Here is a 22,004-nt window from a genome sequence, read left to right as displayed (position 1 = left end):
TGAGCCAAATCTCAATATTTTCACAAATGGCTCAAATGGCAAACGCCAGCGCAAGCCTTGTTGCCCCCCTTTGATGTAATGGTGTAATTCAAAATGGCTGAAACAAAGCGAATAACAACGATTAAGTTGAACATTTTCACAGGAAAAATTTTTGTTCTGCTCAACATTCGTATATAAGACGCACCCACTACTTGAAGAAGAAGGTAAAAAGAGGTAAAAAGTGCCTATTATATTCGCGTATTCACGGTTAGAAGGAAAGCCATTATATAGTTCTTTTTATTAATGATAAAAACAATTTTCATCTGCATGTTATATGTAAGCCTTAGACTGTTTGTAAGGGTGTAATAAAATATGGCTTTACACTTTATCTTGTGTTTTTATTTTGATAACATTTGCTTTTTTATATGCAGTGTATTCTTGTGGTTTTACTTGGATAACAAATGTTTTATTTTTATTTGAAAAAAAAATCTGTATAGTAAATGGTATTGAGAGTTGACAAGGTGGAATATAATAGAGATGTCCTGAGTTGAATCCCCAGTCTGGGAGCATAATTTCAATATTACTTTTCAAGTATTATTTCTTACAAGAATGTTTCCATAATATGCCAATGATGTTCCATATAAATGAGCTTGACAAAATTAGCTTATATAAAACTTATGAAGTGGTATTTACTGATCACACCCGTTCATAACTATGTTTCAGTGAACAGTCAACGGCTTCAGGAGGGCAGACAGGTATGTCAGGTGAGAATACTTGGACTTAAAACCCACCTAAAAAGCTTGATTACAAAGGGACAATTTTCCTACAAATTGTCATTAATTAAATGAAGTGTATACAATATGTTCAAAAAAGTGAAATAATGCTACTGACTTACTTACTTAAAAAGCTTGATTACCGTAAATCTACAAATATAATACGCCCTCACGCATAATACGCGGCCCCGAGTTTGGTAAAAATTTATCGATAAAAATTGAAAATCCGAGTAAAATACGTACTAAAAAAATCAGTGTCCGAAATCGGCCATTTCCGAAAAAAGGTGTCAATATATTTTTGTGCTGTGAAAATGGCAAATCAATTTGGTGTTGTCAACTATCTGTTACCCCGGTATATTGATCGGGATGTGTTATAGTGCTGTTGTTATGACAGTTATGACAGCATAATAAATATCTCTGTCTATTGTTTATATTACCATTGATTGTTACCGATAACACACGGGCCCCTTGCTGACATCCGGGTCAAGCAATCATAATTACAAAAGAAAGAAGCAGTAACGCTGTTTTTTATTTTCACATTTAATTCAATTTGACAATATTCGGGACGATAATAATTATAATAATAATAAAGTAATAAGAAGACAATATGGTTACTTCCGTTTTTATAGTTGTCTAGAAGAATTACTTTTTCTTTTTTCTAGTTACAAACTCGATACTTTAATATAACTTAAAATACATTTAAACTGCTCGTGTTTTTCATGATCTTGTTAATTAAAATACGCTGCTGTCATTATGGCTAGTTTGGGAGTAAAAAACAAATTAATTAATAATCACATTTCAATTTAATTCGGCAATCGGCAGACAGGTGTAATAGACTCTATTAGCATCATAAAACTAATTATTTAATTACCACTCTTTACTTCAGATATGGTAAATATGCGGTAGAAAGATAAATAGTGGACAGCTAAGAAATTTTTATTTACGGGTATTGTCAGTTGTTTTTTTTTCATTTGCTTATCTCTTTATACGACTTAGTGTCCAGTCGCTATTTTGTAGGCAGACGACGATATTAACTGTGTATTCAAAGTATACAGTGTCTGCGCATGGATGACCCAATATTATCCGATAGCTCCTCCTGTTCTCACGTTTCATTCGACAACGTCATTTCATGTGTAAGCGAGCTCAATGTTGATTGGCCAGCTACCATGCGCACTTCAATAACAATAAGGTCAAGCGATGTCTCATAATCGGGTACAGACCGGGTTTCGTTTACTGTTCGAATTGCGAACACTTTCATTAAAACAAAGAGACAAATATAGAAAACCAGTTTGATATAAATGGCGGATGTTTTCAATGAAATTTTACTAGATTTTCGCATTTTCACAAATAAGATTTTTATTGAGCCAAATTTTCAATATTTTCACAAATGGCGAACAACAGCGCGAGTCCTGTTGCACCCCTTTGATGTAATGGTGTAGTTCAAAATGGCTGCCGCAAAGCGAATAACAGCGATTAAGTTGAAAATTTGCACAGGAAAAATTTTGTTCTGCTCTAAACTGGTATATTATATTTATACGCACCCCCTACTTGAAGAAAAAATCGGCAGGTTAAAAAGTGCGTATTATATTCGTAGATTTACGGTACAAAGGGACACTTTTCCAAAAAATTGTTATTAAGTAAATAAAATGTAAACAATATGTCCAAACAAGTGAAATAATACTACAGACTAACTTACTTAAAACGCTTGATTACAAAGGGACATTTTTGAAAAAAATTGTCAATAATTACATAAAATGTATACAATATGTTCAAAAAAAAAAGAAATACTACTACTGACTAAGACAAATGTTTCAAATAAGTTTCTGAGATATATAATCATCAATCAAAATCAAAATATCAAGGAAGCAATTGTTGTACCTGTTTCCAAAATCATAATGGCATTAATAAAATGGCGTACTATAAACTTGGTTCAATTTTAAAGCCTAGATGGCAGAGGGGCTTGGTATTATTGTATTCCTATGGTCTTGGAATTGAATCCTGGTGAATGAATTTTTTGTAATAAACTTTTTTATGTTTAAAGAACTTGTTTCCCAACAATTTGAACCTCCTAATTCTTATGTTTCATTTTGATACTTTATATAAAAGTGAAGATATGCCCATGACACTACAACAGTATGAATATTCTTGAGGAAAAAAACTGTGAAATTATGAAAGAATGAGTGATGGTTCTGATGTACATGTGCAACCATACTTTATTATTGTCCAGATATACTCCAGACAAAATGGAATTATACAAAATAATAAAGGGTAATACATGTAACTCTAAAAATATGGAAGCAAGAGCTGTGGCTCTTGTGAACTTCACATCCCTGCAATGAGATATACTTATCTATTAAAGGGGCCTTTTCACTGATTTCGGCATGTATTGAAGTTTGTCATTAAATGCTTTATATTGATAAATGTAAACATTGGATCTAAAAAGCCCTAGTAAAAACAAGAATAAAATTAAAGAAATAGAAATGAGTCACCCTGAACTGGGCTTTAACCACTGACCCCTAGAGTAAAAGTCTTTCGCTTACACCACTCGGCCATCCGTGCTCATACTATAATGATTTTATTTTATACTTAATATAAGCAATCCTCGTAGTGTCACACAATTTAACGACAAGAACAAAACTATCAAAATTATTAAATTGTTTCGCGTTGCAACACTGTATAATTTTCTGGTTATTAAATTGTCAAAAATGCATGTAATGGGTATGTTGGAGCATGGTAAATGTTCAGTATTATTGTTCCTCACAAATATCATAACTACAACGAAAATTTGCGAATCTGAAACAATTTTTAAAAACATTTTTTTTTTTTATTTTGTCAATTTATCAAAATGTGAAAATGTCCCTTAAAGTGTCAAGCTGACACTTGATTTAGTTTTTAAGATATGCTCGATACAAAATTTTGATACAGAAATATACAAAGGGAAATAACTGTATGAAAGCCTGCAGAGTTGTAGGATAATGTCATGTATAAAGAAGTCCATGCCTGAATACAATATTCACTACAATTTATACATTCAAATACTTTTATAAAGTATATCATTTATACATCATGCCTTTAATTTATATTTATTACAGTTCATGCCCCTCCCCCACCACCCCCGCCTGGCCCCTATGTGGCCCCTTCCAGCCAGCCAACATCCACATCTGCAACCTGGGGCGGGTCATATGGTGGTAACTATGGTTACCAGAGTGGCACGGTCGCCCCACCCCCACCTGGTCCTGTCAACCCACAGACTGGTGTGTAACACATTTTTTCCCTCTTTATTATGCCCCCTTTCGAAGAAGAGGGGGTATATTGTTTTTCACATGTCGGTCGGTCTGTCCACTAGAGCTGCAACGATTCACCAACAGCTCGATTCGATTTCGATTTCAGACACTCCGATACCGATTTTTATACGCCCGTATAAAATACGGGACGTATTATGTGAAACCCCTTGGCGGGCGGGCGGGCGGCGGGCGGAAGGCATCACTTTGTCCGGACTCTAATTCAAATTGTATTCATCCGATCTTCACCAAACTTGGTCAGCAGTTGCATCTAGTTGATATCTAGGCCAAGTTCGAATATGGGTCATGCCGGGTCAAAAACTAGGTTATAGGGTCAATAAGTGCATTTTCAAAGGGGCCACTTTGTCCGGACTCTATTTCAAATTGTATTCATCCGATCTTCACCAAACTTGGTCAGCAGTTGCATCTAGTTGATATATAGGCTAAGTTCGAATATGGGTCATGCCGGGTCAAAAACTAGGTCATAGGGTCAATTAGTGCATTTTCAACGGCGCCACTTTGTCCGGACTCTAATTCAAATTGTATTCATCCGATCTTCACCAAACTTGGTCAGTAGTTGCATCTAGTTGATATCTAGGTCAAGTCCGAATATGGGTCATGCTGGGTCAAAAACTAGGTCAAAGGGTCAATTAGTGCATTTTACTTTGTCCGGACTCTAATTCAAATTGTATAAATCTTATCTTCACCAAACTTGGTCAGTAGTTGCATCTAGTTGATATCTAGGCCAAGTTCGAATATGGGTCATGCCAGGTAAAAAACTAGGTCATAGGGTCAATTAGTCCATTTTCAACAGCGCCACTTTGTCCGGACTCTTATTCAAATTGTATTCATCCGATCTTTACCAAACTTGGTCAGTAGTTGCATCTAGTTGATATCTAGGTCAAGTTCGAATATGGGTCATGTCGGGTCAAGAACTAGGTCATAGGGTCAATTAGTGCATTTTCAACGGCGCCACTTTGTCCGGACTCTAATTCAAATTGTATTCATCCGAAACTTTTAAACAACTTTTTATCCTGCGTCAAAGTGGTATGGGGGTATAAGTCACATTCAGTGACAAAGCTCTAGTTTATTCATACACATAATTGGTCCCAAATATGTGAAATTAATATTTTGTTTGAAAAATAAAAAAATAATTTGAATTTTTCCAGCATTGTTTTACAATTCATGTTGTGCATTTGAAAAGTTTGCTTTTAAGTATTCACTTTGAAAAGATTTTTGGTGTGTGTAAGTGATTTAGGTGATGTATTTTAAATAATCACAACAAAGTTATTTAATTTCCTCAAACAATTGATCTTAAATTTGAAATAAGTCATCACCGTAAAGTGATGATGTATACGACACAAGTTCATGTTTAGTTATCCTCTTATTCATGGTTAATGTTCCCCTTGAAATTAGCTATGTCAGACATATAAAATGTTGTCAATTTTTGGAGTGCCCTACTTGCCACATTTTTCTTATGATTAAATTGCAAGGTGCATTTTGGCTAACAACACACACAATTTCAGAACAAAATATACATGTTAGATAACACAGCACAATGTCTCAATCCATATTCAAGTTATTATGCATGAATCTTTTTTTATACGCCCATTTTTAAAAACCGGGCGTACCACAGCAGTGTCCGCTCTCTAATTCAAATAGTTTTCATCCGATCTTCACCAAACTTGGTCAGAAGTTGTGTCTAGACAATGTCTAGGTCAAGTTCGAATATGGGTCATGCAGGTTCAAAAACTAGGTCATGGGGGTAACTTAGTGCATTTCAAGGATTAAGCATGGTGTCCGCTCTCTAATTGAAGTAGTTTTCACTTGATCTTCACCAAATATGGTCAAAAGTTGTGTTTAGATGATATGTAGGTCAAGTTCAAATATGGGTCATGTCGGGTCAAAAATGAGGTCACAAGGTTACTTAGTGCATTTCAAGCATTTAGCATGGTGTCTGCTCTCTAATTGAAGTAGTTTTAATCCGATCTTCACCTAATTTAGTCAGAAGTTGTGTCTATATGATCTGTTGGTCAAGTTCAAATATGGGTCATGCAGGGTCAAAAAACGAGGTCATGAGGTCACTTAGTGCATTTCAAGAATTTAGCATGGTGTCCGCTCTCTAATTGAAGTAGTTTCCATCTGATCTTCACCGAATTAAGCCAGATGTTACGTCTAAATGATATCTAAATGAAGTTCAAATATGGGTCATGCCGGGTCAATAACTAGGTCTTGAGGTCACTTAGTGCATTTCAAGTATTGAGCATGTTGTTCAAAACCTTCGAACGGGCGTATCTTGTGACAGTTTGGCATTCTTGTTTCGATTCGAATCATCTTCAAACCTAGTTTTATCATATATTCACTCTTATGCCTAAAAATTAACATTTCTGTTCAAATGTGATTTCAATAAAACACATAAAAAAGAATAGCAAATTAGGACTCAATTTTAATATAAAAACTTCGGATTAGAAGATTGTGTTGATTACACAATAATATAAAAAAAATTATCAGAAGAACGTAATTGGAATCAGTTGAATGGTAGTATTATCACTATTATACTTTTACCCAAAACCGCTATAAGCATGTCTACAATTGTGCCATGACAGCATCACCTGTTACCTGAAGGACAAATCACATTCTCTAATTAACTTAACAAAATTCCAACAGAAATATAACAACTTTTCTGGCTGGCGACTTGAGTAGTTGCACTTGTGCGACCTCTTAGTCTTAGTCTTGCTAAACCAACGTTATATTTGCGTTTGACGTATTGCATTAGATTAGTGGTTGAGCCGGACTTAGCGTACGCCACATCCGTGAAGCACAGTTTACACTTTGCTTTATCGGTAGGGCTACCATTCCGAAACCCAAAATACTGCCACACTTTTGATTTTAGCTTCTTAGGCGCATCTGATAATTTCAATTTGTCGGCAACAACTTGTTCAGCCATTTTGACGCTTTTTCCGAAAGTAGACCGTAACGGGCTTATTGATTGGATGACTAAAATAATAAGCAACCAATCGCGCGCGTCGTAATTACAGGTAAAGATAAAACCTACACCTTCCTGTATCAATAGGCAGAATACAGCGCGCTTTATGTATCTATGTATATATATGTATATATGTTAAAGTATCGAATCGAATTTGGTAGGTTTGGTATCGTAATCGAATCGAAGCATTTCGAATCGATTTTCGATGAATCGGATTGAATCGTTGCAGCTCTACTGTCCACCAGATGGTTTCCGGATGATAACTCAAGAACGCTTAGGCCTAGGATCATGAAACTTCATAGGTTCATTGATCATGACTGGCAGATGACCCTTATTAATTTTCAGGTAACTAGGTCAAAGGTCAAGGTTACAGTGACTCGAAATAGTAATATGATTTCCGGATGATAACTCAAGAATGCTAAGGCCTAGGATCCTGAAATGACTGGCAGAAGACCCCTATTGATTTTCAGGTCACTAGGTCAAAGGTCAAGGTCACAGTGACTCGAAATAGTAAAATGGTTTCCGGATGATTACTCAAGAATGCTAACGCCTAGGATCATGGAACTTCTTAGGTACATTGATCATGACTGGCAGATGACCCCTATAGATTTTCAGGTCACTAGGTCAAAGGTCAAGGTCACAGGGGAGACAGTAAAATGGTTTCCGGATGATAACTCAAGAATGCTTACGTCTAGGATCATGAAACTTCATAGGAACATTGATCATGACTGGCAAATGACCCCTATTTATTTTCAGGTCACTAGGTTAAAGGTCAAGGCCACAGTGACTCGAAACAGTAAAATGGTTTCCGGATGATAATTCAAGAATGCTTAGGCCTAGGATCATGAAACTTCATATGTACATTGATCATGACTGACAGATGACCCCTATTAATTTTTAGGTCAAAGGTCAAGGTCACAGTGACTCGAAACCGTAAAATGATTTCCTGATGATAACTCAAGAATAATTAGGCCTAGGATCATCAAAATGTATAGGTACATTAAAAAAAAACGTCACAGAAATATGTTTATTTTTTTTTTTTTTAGTACCTCATCCATAAGTTGAGTTGACTTTTAAAGTCAATTTTGGGAGCGTTTTTAGGTCAACTTATGGCCACAAATTTACCGTATATATTAGATATTTATGTATGTGTTATGAATGTTAAAGTTTCTGCTTTCAGCTACAGGTGCCTATGGGAGCCAGCAAGCTGGATACGGGGCATCAGCTAGCAATACAGCCCAGGTCCCTAGCAACCCTCCCATCACTTCATACAACTCTTCTGGGCAGCAGAAATACGGCGGGGGCCAGTCGACTGAGGCATCTTACAGTCACCAGTCTGGGGCACCCAGCTATGGGGGTCAGTATTCCACAAGTGGCCAGCCACAGTCCCATTATGGGCAGCAGAAAGACAGCTCTAGTTCCGGTTATGCTTCAACATCTAGCCAAAATACTGGCTCTGCATATGGTCAAGTAAGCAGTTCTTCTGGACTGGGGCAGGGCATGAACAAGTATGGACAGTCGCAGGCTGGTCAGGGCTACTACCCAGAAACCCCTGCCACCCATCAGGGGCCAGCTAGTGATCAAGGCAAATTTGGGGGCTATGGTAAACAGGGATCATCAGCAGGACATTCAGGGAAGCTAGAGAGTTACAAGATGAGCTCCCAACCAGAGGGGACGGGCTACGGCCATGGTGGTTACCAAGGCAATACTGCAGGAACCCAGCCTGGGTTTAGCTCTCAAGGTGGGAAGGCAATGAGTGCAGGGAACCAGTCGCAGAAAGGCTACACCGCATCGACGGGATACGGCGCACAAGGTGAATATGGTCAGAAAGATGATGCAGCAGCACAGCAGTATTACTATGATTCTGGCAGTGATTATGGTAGGAATAACAATGACAAAGATATGCATTCAGGTCTAGGTTCTAAGGGATGGAATGCACAAGGGAAAGATGGAGGTTTCGGTGGAAATAGCTATGTAGAAGACCAGAAAACAGAGAATTATGGGTATGAAGATAATCAGTATGGTTCATACTCGGAGGAATATGGTGAAGGATATGTTACACCTCAGAGCAGTGGAGGTAGAGGAACGTATTCAGGGGATAGGGGTTTTCAGGCAGGAAGGGGACGGGGTGACAATGCGGGGAGGGGTTTTAGGGGTGGAAGAGGAGCAGGCAGTGAAGTAGGCAAGACAGGGGGAAAGCAGGAAGAGAGTTGGGGTGCTGAAGACCAAGGGGCTAGGGGAGGGGGATTTGGTGGTATAAGAGGAGCTGGAAATCAGGGACCTAGAGGGCGGGGTTTTGATGGAAATAGGGGGGCAGGTTATCAGGGTGGTAGGGGATGGGGTTTTGATGGAAATAGTGGAGGTGGGAATCAGGGGAATAGAGGAGGGGGTTTTGAGGGAAATAGGGGCAGGGGAAATCAAGGGGGAAGAGGTAGGGGTTTTGATGGTGGAAAGGGTAGAGTGGAAAATGATTATAATTCTTCCAATACGGATCAAGTTGGAGATTATGATAGTCAGGGGAACAGTGGGTTTAATCCTGGGTTCAGAGGCAGGGGGAGAGGTTTTGTCGGGGGTTTAAGAGGTAGATGGGGCGGAGATAGGCAGGGAGGTGATCAGTGGCAGTCTGGCCAAGGGTCTTCTGATGAGGGGATTAGAGGGGCCAGAGGGGGTTTTGGAAGGGGCAGGGGTGATAGAGGCTCGTTTAGAGGCAACAGCAGCGGAATGGGAGGATTTGGACAACAGAATCAAGACAGCAAGAATAATGAAAATAATGCAGGTGCAGCTAAGAGTGTTGATGATATGAATACCAAACGAAAGAGCGAGGAAATGCCACAGTTGGAAATCAAAAAGAAAAAGGAGGATGAGAAAATTGATGTGATGCCCTTCATAAAAGCCCATGTAGAGGAGCACTGCACAGTGAATCCTGAAGCCCGGAAACTTGCGGAGGAATCGTTGAAGAAGATGATGCAGCCATGTTACTGTGTGCTGTGCAATGCAAGAATGAGCGGACCACCGCAAGCCATGATGCATTACCAGGGGAAGAACCATAACAAGAAGATCAAGAACTTTATCACGTGCGGGATGACCAAGTACGCAGAGAAAGTTCAGAATGAGGAAAATAAGTCGGAGGAAGAGCTGCAGAGAGAACGCATGGAGGAGGAAGAGAGGAATAGGATTCTGGATGCGAAAGTCGCACAGGTTTGCAATAATTTACACTTCAGAGCGCTGTCTTATCAAAGGTCTTACAATAAATTTAAGTTACAATGGCATTTTAAAGTTGAATAGTAATAAGTGTATAACAACAGTAATTACTTTCATAAAAGAAAGGATATAGGACAGATTAAAAGGAAATTAATAGAATTTCTTGAATTTATTTGTGCAGTTAAAAAAAATACCTTATATGAGAAATAATTTCTAATTGTCAGGACATAAAAAAGTTTGAAAGGAAATATGTAGAATTAATGAAATTTTCCAATCATATCTATTAGCACTTAGCAATTAAACATCTTAAAAAATTGCATCGTAACTTAATTTTGTCGTGCGATGTTTTATAAGACACGTTCCAGGCCTGTACTCACCAGCTTGTTCTTTGACTTAGGATTGACAACATGGCATTGCAAATTGGCTGCAGGGGATGTCTCATAGTTACTCCCTTATTTGTTTGTTGTTTAAAATGCTTTGTACATTACTTTACAGTTCATTATGAAAAGATAGCAGAGTTTTATAAACTATTGCATAGGGAACTAGTTTCAAAAAGAATTTTTAAAAGCAGGCATACTAGGCTATTTCAGTACACTGCCTTGGAAAATACTTTCTAACCACCATTTGTGCTCAAATCTTAGACAAATTAATACAATTCTATATTAATAATAATGAACTTGGCTGTGATTAAAATGAGGTAAAAACTTCACATAAAGTTAAACACTTTAATAGAAAAAGAAAATTCATGCATTTCAAATCCTACAAGTCTAAGTCTTAAGTCTAAGAATTGGTTGGTGATTACGGCCATAGGTCTTTGTTGAGTAAGTGGGAATGCAGTAACTAAATCAAGTGTTTTTTGTGTGTTTTTGGTTAATCGATCAATCTAATTATGATTCCAAAAACAAATAATTTTATAGTTATTATTATATTTATTTGAAAAGTGTTCAAGAAACAGGTGAATACCGAAGTGCAACTTTTCCAATTGGACAAATAATATTTATTGAATTTTTATATTATTTCTGAATACTGTAAAAAAACAAACCTTATATGAACCATAATCATGTTCTTAACCTGCCTCATGCGGAAAATGGGTCAAATGGCATATGGGACGAGCATAGCTCCACTACGACCAAATCTGGGTTTTTGAATGGTCTTGTCGGTAGCTACTCTGTCCGCTAATCAGACCAATAACCTTTCAGGGCTTTAAAGGTGACAGTGTAGCCACTGATAAGTCTGCGCGCATACTACTGGAGCTATGATGACTGTATTTGGCATAAGACCCATTTTCGCATGACGCTGGTCATATAGTGTTACTTCATTCCCAACTGGTCAACATGTGACCATACATTACTTGATAATTTGCTACAATGAGTAGCGAAAATAAAATTAAAGTGCTCTATGAAATTTATGATGATTTCCAATGGATGCTTGAGTGAAAAACACCTGTATCTGCTAAAGATTTTAGTCGTGTTCTGAGAAAACTGGTAAAAATGCATGTGCTTAAAGTGTCATCCCAGATTAGCCTGTGCAGTCTGCACAGTCTAATCAGGGACAACACATTCCGCTTTTGTGGTATTTTTTGTTTAAAGGAAGTCTCTTCTACACAAAAATCCAGTTAAGGCGGAAAGAGTTGTCCCTGATTAGCCTGTGCAAACTGCACAGGCTAATCTGGGATGACACTTTCCGCACATGCATTAAGCCCAGTTTTCCCAGAACACGACACATTTCTTTACTAGATACAGTAGTTTCATGCTCAATTTTCTTATGGGAACACACATTTAACATTCATGAAGCATATTATGTGCAAAGTATATGAATTTAAGTTGAAGAAACAAATAGTAAAAGTAAAATTACAAACAAATTATTTGTTGAATTGTTTCTAGTCTGAAAGTGAATGGTTTAGTACAAAAGTACTGTTATGTGAGAATAGATACAATGTTTCTATGCCCAACCATTGATATTTAAGTTGGTATGAACAAATTACAAGGAAATGCAGGATTTATAGGAAGTTGCAAGACTCTGTTTTATCATTTTCTTCAACTTAGATTTAATGCTTACACAGATAAACAAAAACATTATTTTATCCAACAATAGAAAATAATTTGCCAAGAAAATGTATCGTTTAACAGTGTCTGAAAAGTTGCTTAAAGACAGTTGATCTAAACCAAATTCAAAATTATTTAACCTATTAAAAGTTCTTAAATCAAATACCTTTGTACACCTTTATAAACCTGAATTTACCTCAAAGCAAACACATTTAAGGCTTTGGTATAAAGTTTATAGTGTAATTTGCACAATTAGACTGTTTGAAGTCTTAAAAGAAAAGTTTTCAACTATTCTTGCTATTGATAATTTTAACATTAAGAAAACTGTTTCAACTATTCTTGCTTTTGATAATTTTATCGTGAAGAATTTCTTAAATTTTGTTGGACAAAGTAACGTAACTACATTTTTAACAATATCATCTTTTGGAAGCCTGTACATGTCATCAGCATGTTAAGAGTGGAGAACGAAACTGAAAAGTAACAGTTGCTAGTCTTGAATATTTTGTCTGTTCAAAATTTCTTTTAGGGACCAATATTAGATTGCTTCATATTCATAGCATTTTTTGTCATTTGGCTTCACTTCCCAAGGGTTGTTACAGTTGTCACACTGATAACTGTTTGTGGGACTTGAAAAAGCTCAGTTTTATCAAGTCTTATTGATAAGTTATCATTGGAACTGTTTTAAAACAGACAGTTATTTAGTAAGTGCAAAACTTCAAGACTGCAAATTAACTATTTATTGTATACATTTAAGTTTCATTGACAGATTTTTGTCTGGTCTCGACGATTCGGAGCCATAGGGTATTTACTGTATTTCCTGAAATTGTGCTAAACAACAACCGTTTCGCACTCAACCCTAAATATGCACAACAATGACTTACAGCCTCTTAGAGAGATGATAGTTATATGTTCAAAGTTCAAACCTGTGAAACTTATATATGTGTCAATTATGCCTCACCTTCCAACTCTTCTCTCCTTCCCCACCCACCCATGTGACCCACAGGCCAGGGTTACACTGCACTTACAAGACTCAGACTTCTGCAAGCTCTGCTGCGTGGAATTCTCCTCTGAACAGCAGGCTGAGCAACACTACTCTGGAAAGAACCATCAGAAACGACTCAAACAGGCCAACATGCCAGAAGAACAGCTGTAAGTTAAGTTGTTAAGGAAACGTTGTCAGTCTCCATCTAAGCCCAATTGACCTTGTTCAGTGCCTTTTATAATAGTCAGAGGATTAGGGCCCGTCTTCACCCACCCGTTTATAGACTTTAGAATAAAGAATGGACTGGTGTATATAGAGGTTGTTCATTTGAAGCTTTTCTCAAAATCAAAAAAATTCTTTTCTATTCCAATTTTAAAAATACAGGTATTTCTTTTTTTAGACAGTATAAGAATTGTTTATTTAAAAACATCCTCAGGATGCATTTCTATCATTCTGGTCCATGTAGCTGATGACAGATTCTGATTCAGTATTTACATGTACTTGTTTTTTGTTTACAACTGTAAGGATGTATATGTTATTATACTGTTTGCTGCTCATCAGTAACTAAGGGTTGGAAATGAAGCCTTTAAAACTTGAATCTAGTAAGTAAGGTCTTTAATTAAATTTAACATTAAAAAGGACTACAAATGTGTAAAAATACGTATCTTTGTCTAGGTAAAGGGGTAAATTTCAACAATTTTCATCTAATACTCCAATATGATAAAAAGGTTAGCAGATTTAATATTATATATATATGTAATATACTTTCTAAAAACAAATGCAAGATGAACACCTACTATGGCCAAATAAGCTACCGAATGAAATTCACTGTATACCATCATTTCAGTGGTAACTTTGTGTGTAATATCTGCAACGTTCGGGTCACATCTCAAGAAATCACTGTATACCATCATTTCAGTGGCAACTTTGTGTGTAATATCTGCAACGTTCGGGTCTCATCTCAAGAAATCACTGTATACCATCATTTCAGTGGCAACTTTGTGTGTAATATCTGCAACGTCCGGGTCACATCTCAAGAAATCTTGGACATCCATGTTGCGGGCCAGAAACACAAGTCTCGCGCGGCACGTGACAAAATAAAGGGCACTGAGAACAAGATCGTTCCGGAAGGGGGGCTTATAGTAGAGGGACGCAACATGCTCAGGCCAGGTAAGGGCTCAACTTGTCCAGGCTTTTGAGTGAATTTTATCAACTTGTCAAGACTTTTTATTGAATTTTATCAACTTGTCAAGGCTTTTGAGTGAATTTTATTAATTTGTTAAGACTTTGGAGTGAATGCTATCAACTTATAAAGGCTTTTTGAGTGAATTTTATAGGGTCTTCTTTTCAAATAAAGCATGTGATAATTAGCTCGGCTGTTTTCGGAGAAAACCCGAGTCATTGTCATAGCCAGCTCGTTGTGTCGTGTCCCAAACCTAAACATTTTGTTACCCTTTTGAACATTGGCTCTCAAATCCAAGTGCTTCCACCTACAACTTTGAAACTTCATTTGTAGATGAACCTTGATGAGTTCTACACATTACACCCATTTTTGGGTCACTAGGTCAAAGGTCAAGGTCACTGTGCCCTCTAATATAAAACTTTAACATATGCTCTAAAATCAAAGTGCTTCCACCTACAACTTTGAAACTTCATATGTAGATGCACCTTTATGAGTTCTACATGCCACACCCATTTTTGGGTCACTAGGTCAAAGGTCAAGGTCACTGTTACCTCTAATATAAAACTTTAATATAAACCTTAAAATTGGCTCTGAAATCAAAGTGCTTCCACCTACAACTTTGAAACTTCATATGTAGATGCACCTTAATCAGCTCTAAAAGCAACACCCATTTTTGGGTCACTAGGTCAAAGGTCAAGGTATCTGTGACCTCTAATATAAAACTTTAATATAGGCTCTAAAATCAAAGTGCTTCCACCTACAACTTTGAAACTTCATATGTAAATGCACCTTGATGAGGTCTACACACCACACCCATTTTTGGGTCACTAGGTCAAAGGTCAAGGTCACTGTTACCTCTAATATAAAAACTTAAATATAAACCTTAACATTGGCTCTTAAAATCAAAGTGCTTCCACCTACAACTTTGAAACTTCATATGTAGATGCACCTTGATGAGTTCTACACGCCGCACCCATTTTTGGGTCACTAGGTCAAAGGTCAAGGTCACTGTTGCCTCTAATATAAAACTTTAAAATAAACCTTAACATTGACTCTGAAATCAAAGTGCTTACACCTACAACTTTGAAACTTCAGGTGAAGATGCACCTTGATGAGTTCTACAAGCAACACCCATTTTTGGGTCACTAGGTCAAGGTCACTGTGACCTCTAATTTAAAACTTTAACATAGGCTCTAAAATCATAGTGCTTCCACCTACAACTTTGAAACTTCATATGTAAATGCACCTTGATGAGTTCTACACGCCACATCCTTTTTTTGGGTCACTAGGTCAAAGGTCAAGGTCACTGTTACCTCTAATATAAAACTTAAATATAAACCTTAACATTGGCTCTAAAATCAAAGTGCTTCCACCTACAACTTTGAAACTTCATATGTAGACGCACCTTGATGAGTTCTACATGCCACACCCATTTTTGAGTCACTAGGTCAAAGGTGAAGGTCACTGTGACCTAAACAAATAATCTGACAAACTTTCATTTATTCAAAACTGCACCTGCAGCCAAGCGTTGGCACCCATTATGCGGTGCTCATGTTTTGTCATTATCTTCAATGATTTAAAGTCAAAGTTTTAGGGTCAAAGTTGGTTTCTTGGGTTATGATGAACCGTAATTTTTTGGTTTCTGAAAAATATGATTTTTCAAACATTTAAACATTGAAACTTAGTGCTATCTGGACTTACCTGTACCTTAACATATGTACATTCATATTTCGTTTGGCCTTTTGTAACTAATGACTGCCATGCGCTGTACATTTGAACTGTGTCATGTAAAAACGGGTCTACTGCCTTATGTTGCCTGTGTAGTCCCAGACTGGCCTGTGCATATGTGCTGTCAGGTCAGCTTTTCTGTCTGCAAAGGAGACCATAAAACCTTAAGGGACTTTTACCCTTTACCACTTAGATACGTATTTAACCCTTTACCACTTAGATATGTATTTAACCCTTTACCACTTAGATACGTATTTAACCCTTTACCACTTAGATACGTATTTAACCCTTTACCACATAGATACATATTTAACCCTTTACCACTTAGATGCGTATTTAACCCTTTACCACTTAGATACGTATTTAACCCTTTACCACTTAGATATGTATTTAACCCTTTACCACTTAGATACGTATTTAACCCTTTACCACTTAGATACGTATTTTTACGCATTTGAAGTCCCTTAGAAAGTTGAATTTAATTAAAACCTTTCTTACTAGATTCAAGTTTATAAGGCTTTATTTACAAACCTTTGATACTGATGAGCAGCAAACAGCATAAAACCTGAGCAGACTGCGAGTTACTCGCAGGCTGTTCTGGTTTGATGCGGTTTGCACAAAGCCATCTTCACTTTGCTTCTGAGTGGGCGAGGGTTAAAGCTTACAAGGAGAAGGCTGCTGATTGTGCAGGCGGTTCTGGAGCTACCCTGGCATCATACGCTGTAAAAATCATTTTTATGCCCCCGGATCGAATGATAGGGGGTATATTGTTTTTGGCCTGTCTGTCTGTCTGTCACTCTGTCATTCTGTCCCAAAACATAAACCTTGGTTAAAGTTTTGAGATAACTTTTGCAATATTGAAGATAGCAACTTGATATTTGGCATGCATGTGTATCTCATGGAGCTGCATATTTTGAGTGGTGAAAGGTGAAGGTCTTCCTTCAAGGTCAAAGGTCAAATATATGGCTTCAAAGCGGCACAATAGGGGGCATTGTGTTTCTGACAAACACATCTCTTGTTGCTCAATGTGGGTTATTTCTTGTTTCATTGTTTACCTTTATTATGTCTGATTTGAACTTTCCACTCAGTCTTAACTTTACTTTATATTGAAGGATTTTAAATGATATGGAACAAATGCAGTCCATCTTTATACATGTTACGTGCTAACTTGCCATGCTACATAAAAGTTCAAGGTCACACTTGGAGTTCAAAGTCAAATTTGGCTTTAAAGTGCTGGGCTGGACTGTAACTTTGTCATTCAGCATGATATTTTAAAATAATTTACCACTTATGATCACTAGGAAGACACAGGATTATTAATTTACCACTTATGATCGCTATGAAGACACAGGATTTTGTTTTGTAAAACCTGTTTGCAGCATGCGTAATGATAGATTGAATTTCTTTCATATCATTTTGTTTGTATATATACATAACCACTTTATTTTTATCAACTATTGTTATAATTCATGTATAAGATAAGTTAAAGGTTAGCTTTGAATCTTATGCAATTTCACAATGTTAAGCTTCTTTGGGCATCATTTCCTTTTGTCAATTGTTTGTTGTGTTTCGTCAATTTTTATATTTTGAACATTCTATATGCCTTTCATATTATCCAAATGTTTTTCAAGTTAAACCTAGCAGAAAAAAAGTCAGTCGCACAAACTGTTGTCTAAATAAGGGCACTGCATAGCTTATCCTAACTGCAACATCATTTTAATCAGGCAATTCTAAAGTTGCTTGCCACAAATGATTTCAAGGTGTGTTACATGCTACATCTGTGTCCCTTCTTTGCTTAACCCTGTACCACTTGGATATTACATGTTTTCACGCATTTGTAGTTATTCAAATAGTTAAAATAAATTAAAGACCTTTCTTACTCGATTCAAGTTTTTAAGGCTTCATCTCCATACCTTAGATACCGATGATCAGCAAACAGTATAAAACCTGAGCAGACTGCGAGTTACTTGCAGGCTGTTTTGGATTTATGCTGTTTGCACGTTGTCATTTCCACTTTGGCTCTGAGTGAGAAAGGGTTAAACACTGAGGTTGCAGGTCGAATATTGGCATTAAAAGTATGTTCTGATGTTATATATGTTTAATGGCCGTATCTGTATCTATGACATATCTAGTTTTATTATGCCCCCGGTAGGGTGGCATATAGCATTTGAACTGTCTTAAAGTCCGTATGTCCGAAAACTTTAACATTGGCCATAACTTTTGCAATATTGAAGATAGCAACTTGATATTTGGCATGCATGTGTATCTCATGGAGTTGCACATTTTGAGTGGTTAAAAGTCAAGGTCATCCTTCAAGGTCAAAGGTAAAAAAAAAATCCAAGGGAAGTAACAAGATTTGAAGGGAAATCATTTCTATTTATCATTTGGCAGGTACAGATCATTTTTACAAAGGAAGTAATATTTTTTAAAGGGATATAATCAAAAACAAAAATAAATAAATCAAAGCGATGCAGTAAATGGGAATTGTGTTTCTGACAAACACATCTTTTGTTACAAATATTCTTCCATTTTTAGTTGCATATTAATTGTTTGGCACAATGAATATTGTACATTAAATGGTTTTGATTTTCGCCCTGCTTGAAAAAAATTCTTGTATTTAAAGCGCCTAGTTAGATCATCATTCATTCCATTCCTTATGACCATTTTTAGACCAAAATTTGTGTACATGTGTGCATTCGTAAAGGTTAGACAGAGAGAGTAGAAATTTGAAAACAGGGATTTTGTGAGGTATTTGGATAGCACCACTTCACTTATTTAGCTTTAAAGAAAATCTTTTTGATTTGAGAACACATAATGATTCTTAAACACTTGTGTGTGTTTTTAACCTATAGTTTAGTATTCAGATCACAGTGAAATCCCTGTTCTCCTCAGAATGTTGACCAATTTAGAAATTATGAGTGCAGAATTAACAATCAGAGTTTAAAATTAATCAGCGCATTTTAACAGACTGTCAAAATCCAATACACTTAATTCAATCAGCTCAACTAAAATGGACTTTAAAAATCACATGCGGTATATCAAATCAGTGTATTAAAAACTGACTATCAAAATCCCTGTTCTCAGATAGCTACTGTCTCTTGTAGGGATGCGGGTACCAGATGGATTCATCGTTAGGCCCTACAGGGAACCGACAAGGAATGACGCATTCACGAAACGCTTTGACGGTCCCGCAAATTTCTTCAGCGACAATCCAGATCCGATTGAGTTTATCGAGGAGACGAGCGATAACGAGGAGGAGGAGTCTATGGCTTCACGCAGGCGACGCAAGAAGAATTATGGAAACAATTTCTACGATGTTATTTGATAAAATGTAATTTTTGATGGGGGTGGGGTGGAGTCAGTTGAAACACAATTTTTAAGCGCCTTTTCCTGTACATGTATATTTGACCACTAAAGAGCTAAAATGGTGCAATTTTCAATGATGGACGCAATTTATATACAAGTGACTCGCTGTGTGTGAGAAATTTCAACTCAACTTTTTTTATAGATGTATGAAGGTATATGTGCAATTGTTCATTTATTTGTTTTTCTGTCCATTGGTCATTACAAGGTTAACCCTTTGCATGCTTGGAAATTTGTTGTCTGCTAAAATGTCGTCTGCTGAATTTGTAAAATTAGCATTTTCTTGGATTTTTTTTCAAAGGATACTATCAGAATAGCAAACAGTTTGGATCCTGATGAGACGCCACGTTCTGTGGCGTCTCATCTGGATCCAAACTGTTTGCAAAGGCCTTTAAAATTCGGTTCCCGCACTGAAAGGGTTAAATACTGTAGAAAACGGCAAAAAATTCCACTTTACCCATTTATGCCTAGTGGACTCTCGAATCCTTCTAAATTGGATCAATTTATTTCCAAAATTAGGGATGTCTAGTATATTTATTTCTAAATTTAGAATATTTCTTAAAGAATTTTTTTGAAGCAAACAGCGCAGACCCTGATGAGACACCGCATCCTAGTTTTTGACCCGGCATGGCCCATGTTCCAACTTTAGTAGACGACAAATTTCCCAGCATGCAAAGGGTTAATTCATAGCACGGCAGTCAGTGAACCAATTAGCACTTCTCCTGCCTGGGTTCACAAGCTTTTTCTGAATAACCTTGTGGCCTCTAGTTTTCACAAAAAAGTGTTGACAGTGCACAACATACAACAGACAAATGGTGATCATGTTGTGCTCTGACAGGTGGGCTTACATGTATACGGATTAAAAAGAGTAAAAAGTAAACAGCAGTTTCTAGGAAAGGCAGCATCTGTTTGCAACAAATGTATGACTATTACTAGTGGACATTTATACTGAAGATATAGAACAACTGTAGATAATAACACTATGAATACCGCACATCCTTACAAATTTTATTTATTTATTTTATTGTTCATCTTCCACTATAACTAGATCTTTGTCACAGACGTGAGGAATATCTTCACATGTCGCATTGACACAGAATATTTTGCATGTTGTCTTCACATAAAACAGCAGATACCGTGCTCAATTTTTAAAACACACTAAGTGACCCCGTGACCTTGTTTGTGTTTTGGTAAGGTGCATGTATTGTGCTAAGTCTTGGGTATGATTATGAAATGAAGGGGGCATTAATGGACTCACCGTGGATGTCAATCTGTTCATCTTGTCCGTCTGTAGAGGCAAGTTTGTCTTGCAAACTTTTCCTTAACTTTTCAATGTACAGTATTCAAACACGCATGGATTTGTTCTCATAAAAGGAATAACATGTAGTGCATATGCAATTTTGTTGTCCTACATTAAAAAGTCGTTGAAGTTAGTGGCAACTTCTGACAATCTTTTGTATTTTGCATTATCACCAATCATAAGGTGGTTTATTTCTGTATTTTTGGATATGGTGTCCGCCTTGCGACCAGATGGTCACGGGTTTGATCCCCACGGTTGGAGCATTCTCAGATCTCTCCCATAGACACTAAGTACTGGTTCTTGTCCCAGGAAACATAATCAAGGGTGTTACAAATAAGCCTCAGGCTTTTGATGTAATCCAGCTTAAATAAATCGGTCTAAACTGTTTTCTGTATTTTGTGTTTTGAAAGAAGCTGTAGCCCCCTGATACATCTCTTATTCAAGTTGGAATTGTCTGGTCGACATTTGTCATATTTGTCTCCCATTTTTGAGTTATGGGAAAATCAATGTGTGCAGTATTTATCTAACACTTTTTCCCTATATATTTCCAGGTGGACTCAGACCAGAAAGGCCCCCGAAGCCGAGGGTAAACATCGATGTGACCAACTATCGAACCCCCAGCGGCAAGTTTTACTGCCCGATGTGTGACACAACTTTGAACACAGAGATACAGTTTGCTCAACATACCCAGAGCAAGCAACATAGATCGAAACAATTGGACAAAAAGTATCGAGATTTAAACAAGTCTTGAACAATATTGTGTTGTTCTCATTTTAATTTCATATTGTTTTTAATTGAATTTGTGAATGAATAATTTCCTATCAATGTACTACTTTGTTTTGCTTCTTTTCCATATTGTTTTGTTAAGGTCCTGCTTAAGGTATGTGAATCCGTCATTTTTCATTGTAAATATTACATGGATGAATCCATAAATAAAAACGGATTATAGATAAATAATTCTGTGTTTTTCAGTAACATATATCTGATACGAGTCATACAAGATGCTTGTTGCTATTTTAAGAATGGGCTCCGACGAGATATGGCCGTTATTTTAATCCTAGCCCACTCAGAAGCAAAGTGAAAATGGCTATGTGCAAACAGAATAAAGCCAGAACAACCTGCGAGTAACTCGCAGTATGTTCAGGTTTTATGCTGTTTGCTGCTCATCAGTATCTAAGGTTGG

The 22,004-nt window shown here is 36.9% G+C and overlaps 1 protein-coding gene across 3 annotated transcripts in view; it reads left to right on the top strand.

Moving 5' to 3' along the window:
• Positions 1-21,778, top strand: part of LOC127881380 (TATA-binding protein-associated factor 2N-like) — a 59,958-nt gene extending 38,180 nt beyond the window's left edge. Inside the window, exons 4-10 of one of the 3 annotated variants that reach the window (XM_052429164.1) lie at positions 703-734; positions 3,845-4,006; positions 8,200-10,217; positions 13,269-13,414; positions 14,239-14,417; positions 19,263-19,489; positions 21,373-21,520. In XM_052429164.1, the coding sequence (XP_052285124.1) occupies positions 703-734; positions 3,845-4,006; positions 8,200-10,217; positions 13,269-13,414; positions 14,239-14,417; positions 19,263-19,483 (2,758 nt within the window). In that variant the 3' untranslated portion in view covers positions 19,484-19,489; positions 21,373-21,520. Of the gene's footprint in view, positions 1-702; positions 744-3,844; positions 4,007-8,199; positions 10,218-13,268; positions 13,415-14,238; positions 14,418-19,262; positions 19,490-21,372 lie in introns of all 3 variants that reach the window. The other 2 variants (XM_052429162.1, XM_052429165.1) reach the window with 2 other exon arrangements.
• Positions 21,779-22,004: the final 226 nt, after the last annotated feature.

The sequence above is a fragment of the Dreissena polymorpha genome, chromosome 5 (genome assembly GCF_020536995.1).
Source record: "Dreissena polymorpha isolate Duluth1 chromosome 5, UMN_Dpol_1.0, whole genome shotgun sequence".
NCBI classification, from domain to species: Eukaryota; Metazoa; Mollusca; class Bivalvia; order Myida; family Dreissenidae; genus Dreissena; species Dreissena polymorpha.
The sequence above is the reverse complement of the archived record's forward strand: the minus strand, read 5'-3'. Positions and strand labels throughout refer to the sequence as shown.